The 20,738-nt window shown below is 46.1% G+C and overlaps 1 protein-coding gene across 1 annotated transcript in view; it reads right to left on the minus strand.

Moving 5' to 3' along the window:
• LOC115385019 (uncharacterized) overlaps positions 1–20,738 on the minus strand; it is a 46,654-nt gene that overhangs the window by 9,155 nt on the left and 16,761 nt on the right. The window contains exons 4-5 of the mRNA XM_030087099.1: positions 20,208–20,549; positions 17,141–17,349 (exon numbers count right to left, since the gene is read on the minus strand). Coding sequence (XP_029942959.1) covers positions 17,141–17,349; positions 20,208–20,549 — 551 coding nt within the window. The remainder of the gene's footprint in view (positions 1–17,140; positions 17,350–20,207; positions 20,550–20,738) is intronic.

A 20,738-nucleotide genomic window follows, 5' to 3' on the forward strand; every position in this document is an offset into this window, starting at 1 on the left:
TGGGACTTCTGACTGACGTGGAACCGATCACACGTGGTGTCATATGTTTATCTTTTTCTATTGCAGTTGCGCTATACGACCACTAGAGGGCTCTGTCTCCATTGAAATGCACTACCTCAGAATCCCATTAAATCAAAGACGTTCCACTTGTTACCAGACAAAAAGGATGCTAGCTTGTGAACCGCTAGCTGTAGGTAGCCAGCTAGCGTTAGCATCGGTGCTAGCTGCACCGTCTCTCCCTCCAGCTTGTTAGGGGGTTTCCATGGTGGCTGATCTCTCATAGATCCCGTACTGCTGTTACAAACCAGCTTTGCCTGACACTACCTACACCCAACAACAGTTCCAGTTTGAAAAGTTGCCACTCAGCGCTCCGCTCGTTGTTAGCTGCCATCGCGTCCCAGACTCATCTTGAACGCAACACCGACTGTGGCTGCGGGTCTTTTTTTTTTTTTAAATCGTTAACATTGCTCTGCATGTATACATTATGTATGTGGATAACTGCACGAGAGGGAACATTTAGTTAATGTTATGTGAAGTTTCCAGGTAACATCATCACTCCAAAAAATATTATATATAGGTGAAATAGAATGTGCCGGATAGACGATTTAATGATCTTTCTGATTTATGAGATCTTCCCAACGTTATAATCCTTAATGATCTTATATCATCATATCGCACACCCCTTGGATCTCCCCATCAAAACCATGGTGCACAGACGATGTCATTGCAAACTGCATCATTTCTGCACACAAGTTGTTGTATTTTATTTTAGCATTGATTTAAAGTCACTGATATTTGGACAATTCACCTTTAATAGTTATAAGAAAGAACGTTATTGTGTTTAATAGGATGTTGTTTACTTCACCTGCATTTGTTTACTTCATGCCACTAGGTGTGCTGTTTGCATGTTCAACCTTATTTAACACAGACACCACAGAGGAAGAAGTGCGCTGCAGGCTCTCTCTGCATGTTGTTAGAAAGAGAGTGTTTGCTGCAAGACGTGGTCAGATGTTCAATAGGGTGCAGCGTTTTTTCAGTAAAAGAGAACTGAACTATAGTTTCCGCACATTGTATTTACTCAGGAGCAGTTGAACTGTGTCACAAGTAGTTCCTGGACTCAAAAGACCAGGGGCCTCACCTATAAAGCTTGCGGCGCACAAAACGAGCCCCAAACCTTGCGGTGCCGCCCCTCTGCGCCAAAGCAGGTACCTATATACATTTTGCGAAGGGAAAAAATGCGCGTGACTTTGCGGTCCTCACCGCCAACAAAATAGCTGCCGTACGGGACCGCACGATTCAGAAAAACTACGTGGAGACGACTAAGCAGAAGGAAATGGAATTGAAAAGCCTTTATTTGTCCCGCATGGGGAAACTGCAGGGCTGCAGCGGCAAGAAACGTAGAAAGAAAAGTAGAAAAATACAAAGCCCAACCATACAAGGAAAAGTTAAATATCGTTTGTATGTAAAATTAGATATAATTGCATAACAGGAATATATTGACCGACACAACTAATTATTTAAGTTGAATTAAATATAACGGAAATAAATTGAAGACACATTTAATTAAATAATAGATAGAAGCCGACAGATATAAATCAAACATAATTTACACCAAGATCCAAGACAGATATATGAAATAAATAACAGACATAAGTTCGATATAATTTAAATATACATTTAAGACAGACAGTGAGTGGTGATGAGCACATGAGGGGAGACACTGTGAGGAAGTCATGTTCAGAGGCTTTGGAATGTTTCCATCCTGAACCATCTCCTTTCTGCATCTTCTAGAATAAATACAAAATAAATAGTTCACAGGGAGCAATCAGACACATCACATATAAACATGTACAATGTCTTTGTCTCTGCACTACAAATACCGACTGTCCCTTGTATGACAATTTTTCTCATGATACAAACTTCAAATTGTTCACAATTAAATGGCAAATTGACACAAAAAATGTTTGCTATTTAGCCATGGCCATATCTGACGTCCGAACCCCGAATCATCCCGGGTTCACAGCCTCTATGCTGCAGCGCATTAAATCCTGTTGACTCCAGAGGCAAAACAATCTAGATAATGCCTGGACGCACGATCATATTGTGCAACCATTTCCACTACATCTTTATGTTAAGTTTTTTTTTTGTTTGTTTGTTTTTTTTGTTTTAAGGTGTTTCTGCAATGGTGAGACACTATGAATTATGACAACTCACCTTCAAGTCGGACCACTTTTTTTCACTTTCGCAGCAGTGGCCCGACAGCACTGGCACCTGCCCCCACTCAGCGTTTTTCCATTTGTCCCTCCACTGCTGTGTCCTCCAGAGAGGACAGCAGCCCGGCTCTCCACCTCACCACTAACGGCAGCAGCATCACCTCAGCCCTCCTCAGCGGCAGATCCACCTGCAGCAGCGTCTCACCTGCCGGCGACACTTGTGTTCTGCAGCGAGACGCTGATCGCCTTGAAAAGGAAAAGCTGCGTTGTTTTCTGCTGAATGTGCCATTAAATTGTAAATGCCATGATTATGCACACTTTTGCTCATTTGGCTGATCATAAAGTGTTTTCTATCGTTTTCGTTCGTTTCTTTATGTTTGGAATAAGATTTAAAATGTTGCTTTTTTTTTTATTTGAATGCTTCAACACAACCCGCCCGAATGTCATTAAAATCTTAATTTTTCGACACTTCATCCGCCTGATCCGCGGTTATCTGCAGGCTCCGCTGCGCCTCACCATCTAATATACCCAAATTTCATTCATGAGTTCATTTGCATACCCATATATGGTGCCAAGGGGTGGAGTTGGGGGGGATTGTGGGTGTGATCGGCCACCGACACGTTCTCCGCAGGATTTGAAACCGTGACTTGGAAATTGCGAACAGCTGTGCAGCGGACTTTTTTTTGGCTCCTGTTTGCGTTGCGTTCCCACGCTCCATTATTGTCAGATTTTCCCGCAGGGTTTTATAGGTGAGGCCCCTGAACTGGGAAGCTCTGGGTCTGTGTCACAACACACACTTCAGTCCAGCTCAGTGCAGCTGTGGTGGATGGAGCCTCTCCTGGAGGGTGGAGTCTGAGCCTCTGCTCTGCTCCTGCAGACAGAGTCCCATTGTCCAGTTCAGGGGCCTCACCTACGAAACTCTGCGGGAAAATCTGACAATAAGGGAACGCAAAGCAAACTTCTGTCCGCAAAAAAAAATTCAGGAGCCAAAAAAAAGTCCGCCACACAGCTGTTTGCAATTTCCAAGTCACGGTTTCAAATCCTGCGGAGAACGTGTCGGTGGCCGATCACACCCACAATCCCGCCCCAACTCCACCCCTTGGCACCATATATGGGTATGCAAATGAACTCATGAATGAAATTTGGGTATATTAGAGGGTGCAGCGCAGCGCGGAGCCTGCAGATAACCGCGGATCAGGCGGATGAAGTGTCAAAAAAAAATCAAGATTTTAATGACATTCAGGTGGGTTGTGTTGAAGCACTCAAATTAAAAAAAAAACAACAACAATATTTGAAATCTTATTCCAAACATAAAGAAACGAACGAAAACGATAGAAAAACACTTTATGATCAGCCAAATGAGCAAAAGTGTGCATAATCATGGCATTTACAATTTAATGGCACATTCAGCAGAAAACAACGCAGCTTTTCCTTTTCCAGGCGATCAGCTTCTCGCTGCAGAACACAAGTGTCGCCGGCAGGTGAGACGCTGCTGCAGGTGGATCTGCTGCTGTGGAGGGCTGAGGTGATGCTGCTGCCGTTATTGGTGAAGTGGAGAGCCGGTCTGCTGTCCTCTCTGGAGGACACAGCAGTGGAGGGACAGAGTGGAGCAGGTGACCACAACCTGGTCAGAGCCATCGGGCCACTACTGCTGAAGTGAAAAAAGTGGTCCGACTTGAAGGTGAGTTGTCATGATTCATAGTGTCTCAACATTGCAGAAACACCTTAAAACAAAAAAACAAACAAACAAAAAAAAAACTTAACATAAAGATGTAGTGGAAATGGTTGCACAGTATGATCGTGCCTCCAGGCATTATCTAGATTGTTTTTCCTCTGGAGTCAGCAGGATTTAATGCGCTGCAGCATAGAGGCTGTGAACCCGGGATGATTCGGGGTTCGGACGTCAGATGGCAAAATAGCAAACAATTTTTGTGTCAATTTGCCATTTAATTGTGAACAATTTGAAGTGTGTATCATGAGAAAAATTGTCATACAAGGGACAGTCGGTATTTGTAGTGCAGAGACAAAGACATTGTACATGTTTATATGTGATGTGTCTGATTGCTCCCTGTGAACTATTTATTTTGTGTTTATTTTAGAAGATGCAGAAAGGAGATGGTTCAGGATGGAAACATTCCAAAGCCTCTGAACATGACTTCCTCAAAGTGTCTCCCCTCATGTGCTCATCACCACTCACTGTCTGTCTTAAATGTATATTTAAATTATATCGAACTTATGTCTGTTATTTATTTCGTTACATCTGTCTTGGATCTTGGTGTAAATTATGTTTGATTTATATCTGTCGGCTTCTATCTATTATTTAATTAAATGTGTCTTCCGATTTATTTCCGTTATATTTAATTCAACTTAAATAATTAGTTGTGTCGGTCAGTATATTCCTGTTATGCAATTAGATCTAATTTTACATACAAACTATATTTAACTTTTCCTTGTATGGTTGGGCTTTGTATTTTTCTACTGTTCTTTCTACGTTTCTTGCCGCTGCAGCCCTGCAGTTTCCCCATGCGGGACAAATAAAGGCTTTTCAATTCCGTTTCCTTCTGCTTAGTCGTCTCCACGTAGTTTTTCTGAATCGTGCGGTCCCGTACGGCAGCTATTTTGTTGGCGGTGAGGACCGCAAAGTCACGCGCATTTTTTCCCTTCGCAAAATGTATATAGGTACCTGCTTTGGCGCAGAGGGGCGGCACCGCAAGGTTTGGGGCTGGTTTTGTGCGCTGCAAGCTTTATAAGTAAGGCCCCTGGTCCCTGGCTCTCCGGGCCTGATCCCTGGCTCTCCAGACCTGGTCCCTGGCTCTCCGGGCCTGGTCCCTGGTCCCTGGCTCTCCGGGCCCGGTCCCTGGCTCTCCGGGCCCGGTCCCTGGTCCCTGGCTCTCCAGGCCTGGTCCCTGGCTCTCCAGGCCTGGTCCCTGGCTCTCCGGGCCTGGTCCCTGGCTCTCCGGGCCTGGTCCCTGGCTCTCCGGGCCTGGTCCCTGGCTCTCCAGGCCTGGTCCCTGGCTCTCCGGGCCTGGTCCCTGGCTCTCCAGGCCTGGTCCCTGGCTCTCCGGGCCTGGTCCCTGGCTCTCCAGGCCTGGTCCCTGGCTCTCCAGACCTGGTCCCTGGCTCTCCAGACCTGGTCCCTGGCTCTCCAGACCTGGTCCCTGGCTCTCCAGGCCCGGTACCTGGCTCTCCAGGCCTGGTCCCTGGCTCTCCGGGGCCTGGTCCCTGGCTCTCCAGACCTGGTCCCTGGCTCTCCAGACCTGGTCCCTGGCTCTCCGGGCCTGGTCCCTGGCTCTCCAGACCTGGTCCCTGGCTCTCCAGACCTGGTCCCTGGCTCTCCGGGCCTGGTCCCTGGCTCTCCAGACCTGGTCCCTGGCTCTCCGGGCCTGGTCCCTGGCTCTCCGGGCCTGGTCCCTGGCTCTCCGGGCCTGGTCCCTGGCTCTCCGGGCCTGGTCCCTGGCTCTCCGGGCCTGGTCCCTGGCTCTCCAGACCTGGTCCCTGGCTCTCCAGACCTGGTCCCTGGCTCTCCAGACCTGGTCCCTGGCTCTCCAGGCCCGGTACCTGGCTCTCCAGGCCTGGTCCCTGGCTCTCCGGGGCCTGGTCCCTGGCTCTCCAGACCTGGTCCCTGGCTCTCCAGACCTGGTCCCTGGCTCTCCGGGCCTGGTCCCTGGCTCTCCAGACCTGGTCCCTGGCTCTCCAGACCTGGTCCCTGGCTCTCCAGACCTGGTCCCTGGCTCTCCGGGCCTGGTCCCTGGCTCTCCAGACCTGGTCCCTGGCTCTCTGGGTCCTGGTCCCTGGCTCTCCAGACCTGGTCCCTGGCTCTCCTCACTCTATCAGCCAGATGTGACGTTCCACCAACACAGAGCTTCAGTGATGAACATCTGACACACAGCAGTTCATCACCACACGGTTACAGAGCAGAGAACAGTCTTTTCACTGCAGTTATTTTAATGACATCTGATGAACCTCAGCTCCAGAGAGCAGAGAACAAATCCAGACTACAACATGTAATCTGTATGGATGAAGAAGAGAAGGGATTTGTTTCAAACATTTAAAATGAATTGAAAATATAAAGGTCTTTAAAGGAGCAGGGAGTAATAAAACTATTTAATTTCTATGTAATCTTATTGAGCAGTGTAGTACTGTAATGCTGGGGTATCTCTGTGCTCACTGTAATCCCATTAATCTGTAATCCCATTACTCTGTCTCAGGCTGTGGATAAAGATGCTGTAGTCAAAATGTTGAAGCTCTGAGTCTTCTGGTACTGAGTCCTGGTCTGTGAGGCCCAGATGCTAGGGGGGGGGGGGGCAGGACTCCAGGGCTCCAGGGTTCCAGGGTTCCAGGGTTCCAGGGTTCCAGGACTCCAGGACTCCAGGGTTCCAGGACTCCAGGGTTCCAGGGTTCCAGGACTCCAGGACTCCAGGGTTCCAGGACTCCAGGACTCCAGGGTTCCAGGACTCCAGGACTCCAGGGTTCCAGGACTCCAGGGTTCCAGGGTTCCAGGGCTCCAGGGCTCCAGGGCTCCAGGGCTCCAGGACTCCAGGGCTCCAGGGCTCCAGGACTCCAGGGCTCCAGGACTCCAGGGCTCCAGGGTTCCAGGGTTCCAGGGCTCCAGGGCTCCAGGGTTCCAGGACTCCAGGACTCCAGGGTTCCAGGACTCCAGGGTTCCAGGGTTCCAGGACTCCAGGACTCCAGGGCTCCAGGGCTCCAGGGCTCCAGGACTCCAGGGCTCCAGGACTCCAGGGCTCCAGGGTTCCAGGGTTCCAGGACTCCAGGACTCCAGGGTTCCAGGACTCCAGGACTCCAGGGTTCCAGGACTCCAGGGCTCCAGGGTTCCAGGGTTCCAGGGCTCCAGGGTTCCAGGACTCCAGGGTTCCAGGGTTCCAGGACTCCAGGGCTCCAGGGTTCCAGGGTTCCAGGGTTCCAGGACTCCAGGGTTCCAGGGCTCCAGGGCTCCAGGGTTCCAGGACTCCAGGACTCCAGGGTTCCAGGACTCCAGGGTTCCAGGGTTCCAGGACTCCAGGACTCCAGGGTTCCAGGACTCCAGGACTCCAGGGTTCCAGGACTCCAGGGCTCCAGGGCTCCAGGACTCCAGGGCTCCAGGACTCCAGGGCTCCAGGGTTCCAGGGTTCCAGGGCTCCAGGGCTCCAGGGTTCCAGGACTCCAGGACTCCAGGGTTCCAGGACTCCAGGGTTCCAGGGTTCCAGGACTCCAGGACTCCAGGACTCCAGGGTTCCAGGACTCCAGGACTCCAGGGTTCCAGGACTCCAGGACTCCAGGGCTCCAGGGCTCCAGGGCTCCAGGACTCCAGGGCTCCAGGACTCCAGGGCTCCAGGGTTCCAGGGTTCCAGGACTCCAGGACTCCAGGGTTCCAGGACTCCAGGACTCCAGGGTTCCAGGACTCCAGGGCTCCAGGGTTCCAGGGTTCCAGGGCTCCAGGGTTCCAGGACTCCAGGGTTCCAGGGTTCCAGGACTCCAGGGCTCCAGGGTTCCAGGGTTCCAGGGTTCCAGGACTCCAGGGTTCCAGGGCTCCAGGGCTCCAGGGCTCCAGGGCTCCAGGGCTCCAGGACTCCAGGACTCCAGGACTCCAGGGTTCCAGGACTCCAGGGCTCCAGGGCTCCAGGACTCCAGGGTTCCAGGACTCCAAGACTCCAGGACTCCAGGGTTCCAGGACTCCAGGACTCCAGGACTCCAGGGTTCCAGGACTCCAGGGCTCCAGGGCTCCAGGACTCCAGGGTTCCAGGACTCCAGGACTCCAGGGTTCCAGGGTTCCAGGGTTCCAGGGTTCCAACCAGAGCCAAGCTGTTCCTGGTCTTGGTCTTGTTTAGTCCCACCACAGAAAATACACTGCATCTGCATGGGAGTGGGGCAGGACCAGGACCAGGACCAGGACCCGGACCAGGACCAGGACCAGGACCAGGACCAGCCCTGTGATGGTGGCAGCCCTCTGGGACAGGTTTAGCTCCATCATCTGTGAAGCCTGAACCAAGAACAGAGGGAATCAGCTCCTCAGTGTTGCTGCTGTCTTGTTTTCCTTCCCCTGAATCAGCGAACAACAGACCTGTTCTCGCTCTGAGCTGGAAATATTCTGGATTTACCGTCATCATGAAGGGAATCATGTGCTTGTTGTTTCAGCTGAGTTTCCACTTGTTGTTCAGAAGTGAGTCGTCTCAGACAGGTCATATCTGCCGCTCCAGCGCGACGCACCGTACCTGTGTGGGTCTGCAGGTCTGCTTTCACAGCCTGTTCTGTTCTTGCTGCTCAGCACGACCACAATGGAATGATTCTTGTGTTCATGAAGTCTTTGTAATCACAAATAAAACAGAGAAGCTGAGCTGCTGGAGGAGGCTGAGCGGTGTCTCTGTCCCTCTGAGAGCAGCTCTGTCTTCCCTGATATAAGGAAGCCTTTATGCCTCTGTTTCTTTCTGTCCCATGTTTTCTTTATTCTTTATCTATTTTCAGGACATCAAACCTGACATTCTGTCGTCCTGAGGCTCTTCTGATCCTGATAAAACCTGTTCCCTCTTTCCTGCTGCCACCAGCCCTGTCTGATCAAACCTCATGCTGGTTCATTAAATCTACAGGAGCAAACCAGTGACCGTCTCCCATCAGGTTCATATCACAAGCAAGTGTGTTGTATTCCTCTTTTTTCAACATGTCAAAACAAATCGTTAAGAAGTGACCAAAAAACTGCCCTTGAAAGTTCTACACACAGACTGGAATTATTAAAAATGAACGCAGTGTAACTGCAGAGATATGTCTGTCTTGTTTTATTTGACCACATTTCAGCTTGAAATGAACTAATAAGAACAAGAGCTGCATAAAAAGAAGGACTTGTTGAGTTTAGAGGAGCTGCAGTTCCCCCTGTGTCCAGCAGGAGTCAGGCTGGAGCTGACCGCTGTGTGTGAGCCTCCAGGTCAGTGAGAGAAGAAGAAGCGATGGCGGCGGAGCTGCAGCGTCTCTCAGTGAAGATATTCAGATGCAGATGCAGTCAGGTGCTCATTTTTGATTTTTTATTTTGTTCGGAGCATGTGTTTGTTGGAGCCAGGACTTCCGTCCCGCTGACTCCACCCGGTTCTCTTATTCTATGCTTGGTATAAAGAACGCCAAAACGACTGACTTCAGATTATTACCATTTATTTAAGTACAGCCAGATGTAATGCTCAGCGCTGGACCTTACAGGGAAAGATACAAAGTATTTCGCCCTGAAAGGATCCTGATTGTTGCTGAAACAGAGTTTTTATTCCATGTTCTTCTGGGCTGGGCCTGCCCCGACAGAGAGGCTGGACTTTGTTCACAATTGGACAATTTGGTATTGATGTCAGCTGCCAACCAAGAGCTGACATCCTTATCCAGGATGTTTTGGAACACTAGTGAGTGTGTGTTGGTTTCTCCGGAACGTGTGGGTATGTTTACACCTTAGCAGAGCATCTTATAACCCAACCTGATCTCACAGAAATGCGTGAAATGAGCACGCATTGTGAGAACCAGAGGGTCCCAGATTGCTGCTTATTTCACGCAAAGTGCTGAAAATGCGTGCTGTCACCACGCATGCAGTCTCCACTCAAAGTCAGTTAGAATCCGTGGCGTGGTGGAGACACACATTCTCAGCTTCAACATGTCGCTCCTTGGGTGTCGTTTCAGAGATCCCGGAAGTGCAAATGTAGACTGATCGATATTCTGAAGAAAGATGTGATTATTATCCAAAGCAGTGCAGCCATCCGAGGCAGACTGTGTAGCAGTGGTCTGAGCTTCTGCTGAGTCAAAAAGCCCCGTGAAATATCAACTCTATTTTAACAAAACACATTTTATTGTCAATGTAACGTCATGGAGAAGGACTACAATACCCATAATCCTCATGTTTAACAGCGACATGTCTGATTGGTCCAGCCTGCAAAAAAAAAAATAAAATAAAAAAAAAAATTGAGCTTTTATCTTATTCCCTTGGTCCTTTTTGTTTTCAACATTGATTTTTCACTTTCTAATTCAATGAGGTAAATGTTCTTTTTTTTTTAATCTGAAAAACACTGGCGTTTCCCGTTGCCGAGGTAACGCTGTTGGCGTATCAGCTCAGGGTGATGACAGAAAGAGAGCGAAACATGTATTTTCTGGTCCGGTCATTATATGTTCTGAATCACACATGATGTTTGTGGAGTTAAGTGATAATTTGTCGTGTTGAGAGTCTGATGGTTTGTTGCTCCGATTGGTTCCCTCCACTCGCTCGCGCTCGGTGCAGGACGGTCGGAGCATGACGTCACATAATGCTACTTGGAATTAGTTTGGCTTTTCCCTCAACCTTTACAAAGCGATCGGCGAAGCAAACTTCAAACTCTCAACGCGAAAACGGATCATTTAATCCCACAAACATCATGTGTAATCCAGGATATATAATGACCGGGACCAGGAAATAAATATTTATTATTCGAGAGGACCCATGGGCTCCAGCGGAAGCTTCGCCACACGCCGTTTTCACCCCGATTCAGACGAGGGCTGTTTTGGAGCTAATAATACCCTCCTGATGTATTTCTAACATACCTGTTTTTCAGGGGATTTTTTTTTTTTTAGAGCGGCTCCAGCGTGATCTGCCACCAGAGAAGACAGCTGCAGCTTCTCCCACGCTGCACTGCGCGTCTTGATCTCCATGGAAACCAAGACGCGATTCTGGATCAGCTGGAAGTGATGACAACAATATGGTTCTTCGCTGTTGTTTATTTCTGACAAAATAAATGTGTATTTCCCCTGGCAGTGGGCTGCATGCTCCTCATTACTTCCACATCGCGAAAAGTCCTTCAAAAGGACCCATAGCTCATTAATTCATATACAAATATTAATTCATGATCCAAATGACCAAGAGCTACAGTTTAAAATCAAGTGTCTCCTATTGGTCATGTAAATATTACCGGAGCATCACGGACTGAAGGAGTGTTTTTCTTTTCGCTCTTTTTTTTTTTTTTTTTTTACTGAGGGTGTTGCTCTGAGAAGTAGTTAGTTTTAATAAATGTACATTTTATCTTCATATTTTCCACTCAGTTTCTGGATGTGATCAGTAGTTTTTTTGTTTCAACGCACAATTTGCCTATTTTGCCTGCTGAACTGCTGTCAGATTGGTTGTTAGGCTGTTGCTAAGGACTCTGACCCCCGAACCGGAAGGAAGTTGATGTGCGTCACAGACTGCTTTTTTTTTTAACGGAGCGAGTTTTTGCTCTTAAACTAATTATATTTGTCTACAAATACGCCTCTGTGCATTATATAACAAGTTCTAATGAATTTTAAAAATAATATTTATTTTGAATCAGATGTGGGTATTTATCTTCATACACACATTTGCTGAAACAAGTTTGTTATAAATCAATCAATCAATAAATTGATCAGTCTTTCTGTACATTTATGTATTACATTACATTACATTACATTACATGTACATGTACATTAAGATCATACCTTTTCAATAGTTTTAATTGTATTCCAGTAGATTATGAAGTATTGACGTTACGACAACAAAGGAGAAAAGGGTGATAAATCAACTCATTTCTTTTAGATAGAACTTAATTCATCTCTTTGGTGTGTACCTGAGGAAGATGTCGATCTAAAAGCAGCACAACACCACCAGCGCCGTGTGTGTGTGCAGAGGAAAAGTAGTTCTGAAAAATTTACTTTTCTGAGCTGTTAACAGGGTTAGTGTGTGATTAGCTCACGAAAACTTCTTTTTGGTTGATGTTTCTCTTCATTCAGGCATACTTGAGTATTCTGTAAGAATAATTAGTTTAAGCTCTGGCTCCCTTCACACCACTGTCTTCCCACCGGTTTATGCCGGTCTGTGTGGCACCAACCATGAAAATCCAAATACGTGTGTGCAGCATGGTAGCGTACTCCAACATGAAGGAGAACCTCTTAACATAGATGTGCATTGCTGAGACTTAGAGGTTTCAAACATCCTTATTTCATTTTAAATTCAGTCTCAACAGAAGATCCACCAGACGGAGCAGCAGAGGCTCCTCTCCAGGTCAGTGTGGGTCCATGGATAAAAGATACACACTGCAAGGCCTGTTTATTTCCTTCATGCTGTGAGAGCTGGATTATTGTCAGACAGTCCTTTAGAGGTGCTCCATAAAGTCACTAAACCCTCTGAGGCCTCGCTGAGACATGAAGCCTGTTCTGACCTTTGACCTCTGTTGCTCTATTGTTCTTATTTGACCTCCACAGCAGATACAGACCTGAAACCTGAACTGCGAGGCCTCTGGGAGTTATAAAATCATGACCTGTTGGGTTTTATAGAATCATGACCTGTTGGGTTTTATAAAACCATGACCTGTTGGGTTTTATAGAATCATGACCTGTTGGGTTTTATAAAATCATGACCTGTTGGGTTTTATAAAACCATGACCTGTTGGGTTTTATAAAACCATGACCTGTTGGGTTTTATAGAATCATGACCTGTTGGGTTTTATAAAACCATGACCTGTTGGGTTTTATAGAATCATGACCTGTTGGGTTTTATAAAATCATGACCTGTTGGGTTTTATAAAACCATGACCTGTTGGGTTTTATAAAACCATGACCTGTTGGACAAACAGGAAGTAGCTTCAGGAAAGAGGCAAGGCTTTGAAATCCTGCATATGACTTTCTGGCAGTGGTGTGAACACATCCCACAAATCTCAGCTTATTTGGAGCAAATCTGACCAAATGATGGTGCTGAATTGATTCTTTTAACTGGACACTGCGGCGCCCTGTACGGACAGCAGAAAGGACCGAGTGGCGTCAAACCACCACAGATGTGATTCTGAGGGAAAACAAACAGCATCTTAAATAAAATCAGCTTCTTAACTTGAATGGAAGCAACTTCATCAGCTGGTGACACTGGGGGTCACAGTATGTGACCTTTACACTCTCAGAGCCTTTGTGAACAGTCTGGAGGATCAGCTGATGAAGATTTTGGGTTAAGGGTTCCAGTAAGTTCAAACAAAGTTCTCAATGAATAATTTGTCCACTATATCTAAGATAAATTCAATGTAATCACATTTCATCCTGTTGAGCCTCACATTTCTCCCTGAAACCTACATGTCAAACAGGCCTGTGTCCAGAGGAGGGGACATTAAAAATGTTTCATAGGACTAAGTATGATACATCATTGTAAAGGGCTTGATCAGAGGAGTAAGATTACACCAGAGTGGAAGTTTGAATTTGCTCCTGCTCAGAGATATTGACCGTTGAACTTTGACTTTCGGTGCTTCTTTTAAAGCTTCTATTTTGACAATGAAAAATGCTAGAATCATGGGACCAACTGTTATACAAAGCTCTTGAACTCCACTATCCTGTCAGCTTTGACTTGATATATCACCAGCAGGGGGCATCACGATATGTGGTAAAAACTAAATTTCACCTATGTATATCAGTTTCATTTGAAAAAATAATCCAAAGGAGCATGCTCCTCATCACTCTAAACCCCTAAATGTACTGATTTTTTATATTTTACTCTTCTATTTAGGGAAAACGGGTATTTTGAATACAGAACTATAACTCCCAAAGGCGTAGTGATGCAAATGCATGGATGACGTCATAGATTTTGTAGTTCTTCCTGGGGTTTGAACGTAGGGTTACGTTTAGGAGTTTATGAACGCCAAAAAACCATATGAACACCTCAACATGTACTGCTGGTGAAGTGTAATGGTGTCTGACGAATTGAGTATGAAGAAGTTCATCGCTCTGGATTTATTTCTTTGATTTGCCAGCGATTGTGTGACTGATAGATGCTGCAATTCCCGCGAGATCTTGTGTTCTCGCGATACCGACATCCCGCTCTCAGAATCAGTGGGTTTTTGTCCATTGACAGTCTAAAAGAGGATTGTGGCGCAGCGTCCCAGGCAGATGTGGAAGCACGGATGATTTGGCACACACACCTGCAGAACAGATGTGCATATGAGACGCACGCGGTGGATTATTATGCGTGGGACCACCGGTGTTGCTTTGACTACGATTCCCATAATACCTTGCGGCCTGGTTGATCGTCGGTTCAAACCAGTTCAAACAGAACAGCAAGCAGGCACATTATCCACCTCTGACCTGTCAGTCACCACAATCACACAATTTGTTGAAGTTTAATGCAAAGAGGAGTATTTGTGGGCAATCATTAGTTTAAGAGCAAAAACTCGCTCTGTTAAAAAAAAAAAAAAATGCAGTCTGTGACGCACATCAACTTCCTTCCGGTTCGGGGGTCAGAGTCCTTAGCAACAGCCTAACAACCAATCTGACGGCAGCTCAGCAGGCAAAATAGACAGATTGTGCGTTGAAACAAAAGAACTACTGATCACATCCAGAAACTGAGTGGAAAATATGAAGATAAAATGTACATTTATTAAAACTAACTACTTCTCAGAGCAACACCCTCTGTAAAAAAAGAAAAAAAAAAAAAGAGCGAAAAGAAAAACACTCCTTCAGTCCGTGATGCTCCGGTAATATTTACATGAGCAATAGGAGACACTTGATTTTAAACTGTAGCTCTTGATCATTTGGATCATGAATTCATATTTGTATCTGAATTAATGAGCTATGGGTCCTTTTTGAAGGACTTTTCGCGATGTGGAAGTAATGAGGAGCATGCAGCCCACTGCCAGGGTAAATACACATTTATTTTGTCAGAAATAAACAACAGCTAAGAACCATAATGTTGTCATCACTTCCAGATGATCCAGAATCGCGTCTTGGTTGCCATGGAGATCAAGACGCGCAGTGCAGCGTGGGAGAAGCTGCAGCTGTCTTCTCTGGTGGCAGATCACGCTGGAGCCGCTCTATAAAAAAAAAAATCCCAGAAAAACAGGTATGTTAGAAATCCATCAGGAGGGTATTATTAGCTCCAAAACAGTCCTCGTCTGAATCGGGGTGAAAACGGCGAGTGGCGAAGCCTTCCGCTGGAGCCCATGGGTCCTCTCGAATAAAAAATATTTATTTCCTGGTCCCGGTCATTATATATCCTGGATTACACATGATGTTTGTGGGATTAAATGATCCGTTTTCGCGTTGAGAGTTTGAAGTTTGCTTCGCCGGTCGCTTTGTAAAAGGTTGTGGTAAAAGACAAACTAATTCCAAGCGGCATGATGTGACGTCATGCTACCGTCCTGCACCGAGCGCGAGCGAGTGGAGGGAACCAATCAGAGCAACAAACCATCAGACTCTCAACACGACAAATTAAGAAGAATGCAAAAATGGAATCCCAGAGTTACGAGGCGTGTTGGTTATGACTGATTCATTCAAAGAGAAGCAACGCAAGTTCATGATAAAAAAGCCAACAGGCGGTAAGGACCTACTTATATGGCACCTAAACCGGCGGAGATTCGATCTCAATCGGTCCCCACCGCCGATTTATAGGGAATTTCGCACCCTGTATATATATATATATATATATATATATATATATATATATATATATACACACACACACACACACACACACACACACAAAACTGTTCTTTTATGCTGTAAATTTCTTTGGATTAATGCACTTGCAAAAAAAATGTCAAAAAATGTTTTTTTGGATTTAGGTAAAACAATGAGTAGAACACGGCGACTATGGTGCAGGACATTTGGGCCAGACTTGGCCCAGGCAAGGTTCACCGCAACCAACAAGGCCAGCACGGTGCATCTAGGCCCGGCTTGGCCCACACAACACTCGCCTCAACCCACGTCAAGTCGGGCGTGGGATGTTTGGGCCAGGCTCGGCCCACGCAATGTTTGCCGCAGCCCATGTCAAGCCCGGCATGGGACATCTGGGCCGAACCTGGCCCACTCAACACTTGCCAGTGCCGTAACGGAGCCGTAAGAGCCAAAAGTGTCCCAGATTAGGCCCAAATGTGTCTGCTATCTGGGTAGTAAATACTTGGCAATTAACAACAAACCGTATTGGCCCGAATATAAGACGATGTTTTTTTTCCAGAAACTGCATCCTCAAAAGTGGGGTGGTGTTATAATCGCGGACTTACGGTAGATGGTCAATACCCATCCGCGCCGCTAGATGGAGCCAAAGTATCACTGACCAGAGAGCGAGTGGAGCGATGAAATGAGATGAAATGATCTGATGAAAAATGGCGGATCATCTGGAACAAAGGGGCTGAACGCTGGACAACTGAGCAAACAACAGAGGAGAAGTTATGATACCAACTTTAAACTGATGGTGATCAACGCAGCAGAGTCATCAAACTACTGCCAAGCCGCCAGGAGATCTGGTGGAGCAGAGCCTCGTTCTTATTGGAGAGCACAGAAAAAACACTACAGATGCTAACGCTATGAGAAAAGCTTTCCGTGGTCCTGAGAGACGCTTCAGAGAGACTGATAGAAGGGAGAGAGAATACGTCTCTGAAAGACGGAAAGATGGAATGTCCACCACCAGAGCCTGATTCAGCTAAAGCCACTGGAAAGTTATTTACATCATTTATGCAGTTTTGACCCCTTGAGGTTCTTATTTGTTGCTTATTGTTTCTTATTTTGAGAAAGAGAATATATTTTTTATTCAATACTGTAGTAATATTTTTTTTCATTTTATATCCCCTGAAATGTTATCTCAGTTGTGAGTTTTTGAGTTTATAATAACTGTATAATAAAAAGTTGTTTTATGAGTGACCTTATTGTCTTAAGCATTTTTTTTTTTTCACAAAATGATCTTTGAAAAATAGGGGTCGTGTTATAATCGGAGTCGTCTTATATTCGGGCCAATACGGTAGTTGCTATATACATTATAATTACCCAGTAATTAATAATTACTACCAGGTAGTTACTTGGTATTTGCCTGGAATTGGCTTGGCAATTACTCTAAAAGTACTAGGTAATTAGCAACATAGTTACCCTGTAATTACATGGTAACTTTACAGTAACTTCTCCTTATTACATGGCACTTACCTTGCAATTACCATGTTAATACATGGTAATTCTGATTTGGATACGTTCTGATGGTCCTTTCCACCATTACATTCCCAATACAGAACTTGATGTAGTCCAAAACAGCTTCGGTGAATGCCTCCAGGTCCTCATGGTGGAAAACCTCCCAGTCAGTAGCCTCAAAACAGTTCTGGAGTTGGGGGAGGGCATCCTCGGGCCAGGTGTTGATGGTCCTCATTGTGGGCTTTGTTTGCCGACAGTAGGGGGGTGTAAGCTGGGGTGAGAAACAGTGAGAGGTGGTCTGACAGGCCCAGGTGGGGGAGGGGGATGGCTCTGTATGCATGTTTGATGTTATTATAGACATGGTCCAGAGTGTTCTCCCCACTGGTAGGACAACTGCTATGTTGGTGAAAGTGTGGCAGGACAGATTTCAGATTCGCTTTGTTGAAATCGCCTGCCACAATATGAGCACCATTTGGATGCGCCCTCTGGTGCTTGTTTAAGGTGTGGAGGAGCAGAGAGAGCGCTGTGCTAACGTTAGCGTCTGGTGGAATGTAGACAGCAGTGATGATAACAACAGTAAGCTCTCTGCGTAGGAAGAAGGGTCTGAATCTCACCGTCATGTACTCCAGGTCCAGGGAACAGTGGGTCTCCAAGACAGTGCTGTTGTTGCACCATCCTTCATGCACGTAGATGCAGAGCCCTCCTCCTCCGAGTTCACATTCCTGTCCCAGCGGTGTAGCATGCTTCCCGCTAGCTGTACGGAGGTGTCGGGGATCCCGGCGTGTAGCCAAGTCTCCGTGATCAATAAGATGCAGCAGGCCCGGACATGGCGATTTCCTACCAGCTGTAGTTCTACTTTGTCCATCTTGTGTGTCACGGACCTGGCTTTGGAGAGGAAGAGGCTCGGCACCGAGGGTTTGAAAGGCTGCTTCTTTAGCCTAGCCATTAGCCCAGCCCTGCAGCCCCTCTTTTGTTTACGCTCCCTCCGCCACCTGTGGCGCCGCCCAGACCCGACAACAATCCACGGAGATCCGGCTGGTCGTACTATCCGGTCCGGGATGTTAAAGGTGCGGTGGAAGATGCTCGAGACGGTCAGCTTGAGGTGGAAACCAATGTCCACTAAATCCGAGCGGGTGTAGTGTTGTGTGAAGGCGCCGTTAAAAAGAAAAAAGCACAAAAAGAGGAAAAGAAAAGGGAGAGCTAAGAGCCGCTGCACTCACGTGCGCCGCCATCCCCCTGCAGCAGGTGCAAACTCATTGACCTGGAATTATTAATTGGTAAATGTCAATTTACTTAAATTAAAGAGCTAATAAATTGCTTAAAGTAATCAGTTACTCCCGGTAATCAATACTTCAGTAATTTAATACGAATTGCCCAGCGTAAACCCCAACAAAATTCCAGGTTTTTATGGTCTTCACAACGAAAGATGGCGCTTATCATTCTAAATAGTCTGTGTGTGTACATGGGACTTTTTATTCCTCTATAAATACGAATAAAGCCTTATTCCGCTCTGACCATGTAACCGCCTGAAAACTTGCTTCGAGTTTGAATCCGAATGGAGCAGCAAGTTTATTCTCCAGAATTCTCGCAGAATTATTTGTAAATTAGGCGACTTCATTCTGCTCCGTTGTGATGAGGCAAAACTCCAAGATGGCGGCCCACGGTCCGTGGCTCGACTCGTATGGAGACAATTTATTTAAGATTTGTTTTAGATGAATTGGACATAATGAAACGGGCATATTGACGGGCAGTGTGCGAACTATACCGCGGCTGTCGGGGGGGCTCACTTATGTGGAGGGGGTGGCACTATGTGCCGACTTGACAGTATCCCGGGGGCGGTGCCGAGTTGGTCAGTGCCGACTGGAATTGCTGCCGACTTGACTGTAATCCCAAGTACTGCGTGCAGGCATCGGAGGCATGAATCATACATTAAAAATAGCCTAATTCTGCATCTGATCCATGATTATGATCATGCAATAATAATAAAGTAAAGGAAATACACGGGGAAACAGCATTTTGCTAATATTTGGGCCCCCCCTCAAAAATTTCACAAATCATGTTTTCAGGGGGGGCTCATATCTCAAAGCAGGGCTGAGACCACCCCCCCCCCCCCCCCCCCCCCCCGCCCCCCAGTTCTGTTGACGGGCGCTTAACAACACAGACATTTTCAAAGCTGTCGCGTCAAAGTTAATCAAGAAGGAAAAGAGTGAAAAACGCTGTTTTCTTCTGGGAGACGTCAGTACGTCACGTCCATCCCGTCCAATCAGAACGCTTCATAGAGCCCAGTGTGAGAGAGGAGTTAATCCTTTGTTTTCCCCATATAAACATGATGTTCATGACTATAACTCTGAATTACTTCATTCAGAATAAACCAATTCCGTATTAAAAATACAATGTAATCACACTCAGTTACTGTTTCATTAAACAGGGTTCTAAAAGTCAAACGCTTAAAGCAGAAAAAAGAAACATTCATCAGAACTGATCGATTACATTTATTACACATAATTGAACATACCAGAGAACGATTTCCACACACACATCAGACAGAGGCTACTTCACTTTACTGAAGAATATATAAATCAGCTTTAACCTTCAAATTTGATCAACCATAAAAATAAACAATGAGAAAGTATCAGTTTCCTCACTGGTAAAATGTTCCAGCAGAATCTCACTAATTCTGAATGTCTAAAGTTTGTTATTCATTTGGGGAAAAAAAAGATCTAAAGAAATTATTTTAGTGAAAATTATGATTTGAATCATCTGTGTGGCTTTATATTACATGGTGAGATTCACATGATGACCAACATTACACAATCACACTGCTAACGTGACATGAGACAGAAAAAGTAATCTCAATGATAAGGAAATACAACAGAATAGAAACACTTTATTGACTGAAAAGGGGAATTATTTTGTGATAATGTCATTGTGTTCCTATCATGTGATCATTAGCTTGATCTGTCGGCACCATGCTGCTGTCATCAATACAGCCTGCACAGCTTGATGTGATTTCTACTAAAAACCTACCAAATTTGCAAATTTCTTCATCAGGCTTTTCTTTTCTTTCTTTTCCTCTCTTTCCTGAAGTAATTCGTCATCAGTTTTTGTAAGTCTGTCTCGCTGAGCTACTTTGGAGATGAGTTTTGCCCTCTCCTTCATTCCCTCCAGAGAATGAATCCGGGCCTGGTAGCCAGGTTTGGCCTCTGACTTTTCTCCCTCGATCATCATGTCGATGTACTCTGGAGTGGTCAGAGGGTTCGGCCTCAGGGCGATCTCCTGCAGGCGGCTAATACAGCAGGCCGACTGATCCATGAGGTTCACGATCAGATCCTGAAGTTTGACAATCTCCTCCTCCTGCCTTTCAATCAGTTGCTGAACAGTCATCTTTTCCTTTGTAGCTCTTTCATATTTGCTCTTCAGTTCTTGTAGAGTCTGCTTCTCTTTCACTGGGACGTACTCCCACTTGTAAGTCTGGTTGAAATGCACATTCCAGACACATTTTCCAGGGCACACAGTGCACATCCCATTGTTCATTGATGCACAGCCATGTTTTTCATGATCATTTTTGATTCCACATGGATAGTGACATGTTATTGAACACTTCTGACAGTTGGTAATATACACTCCTTTCTCTGTCAGTTGTTTCATGACTGGCCTGAT

This window comes from Salarias fasciatus, unplaced genomic scaffold (assembly GCF_902148845.1).
Source record: "Salarias fasciatus unplaced genomic scaffold, fSalaFa1.1, whole genome shotgun sequence".
NCBI lineage: Eukaryota > Metazoa > Chordata > Actinopteri > Blenniiformes > Blenniidae > Salarias > Salarias fasciatus.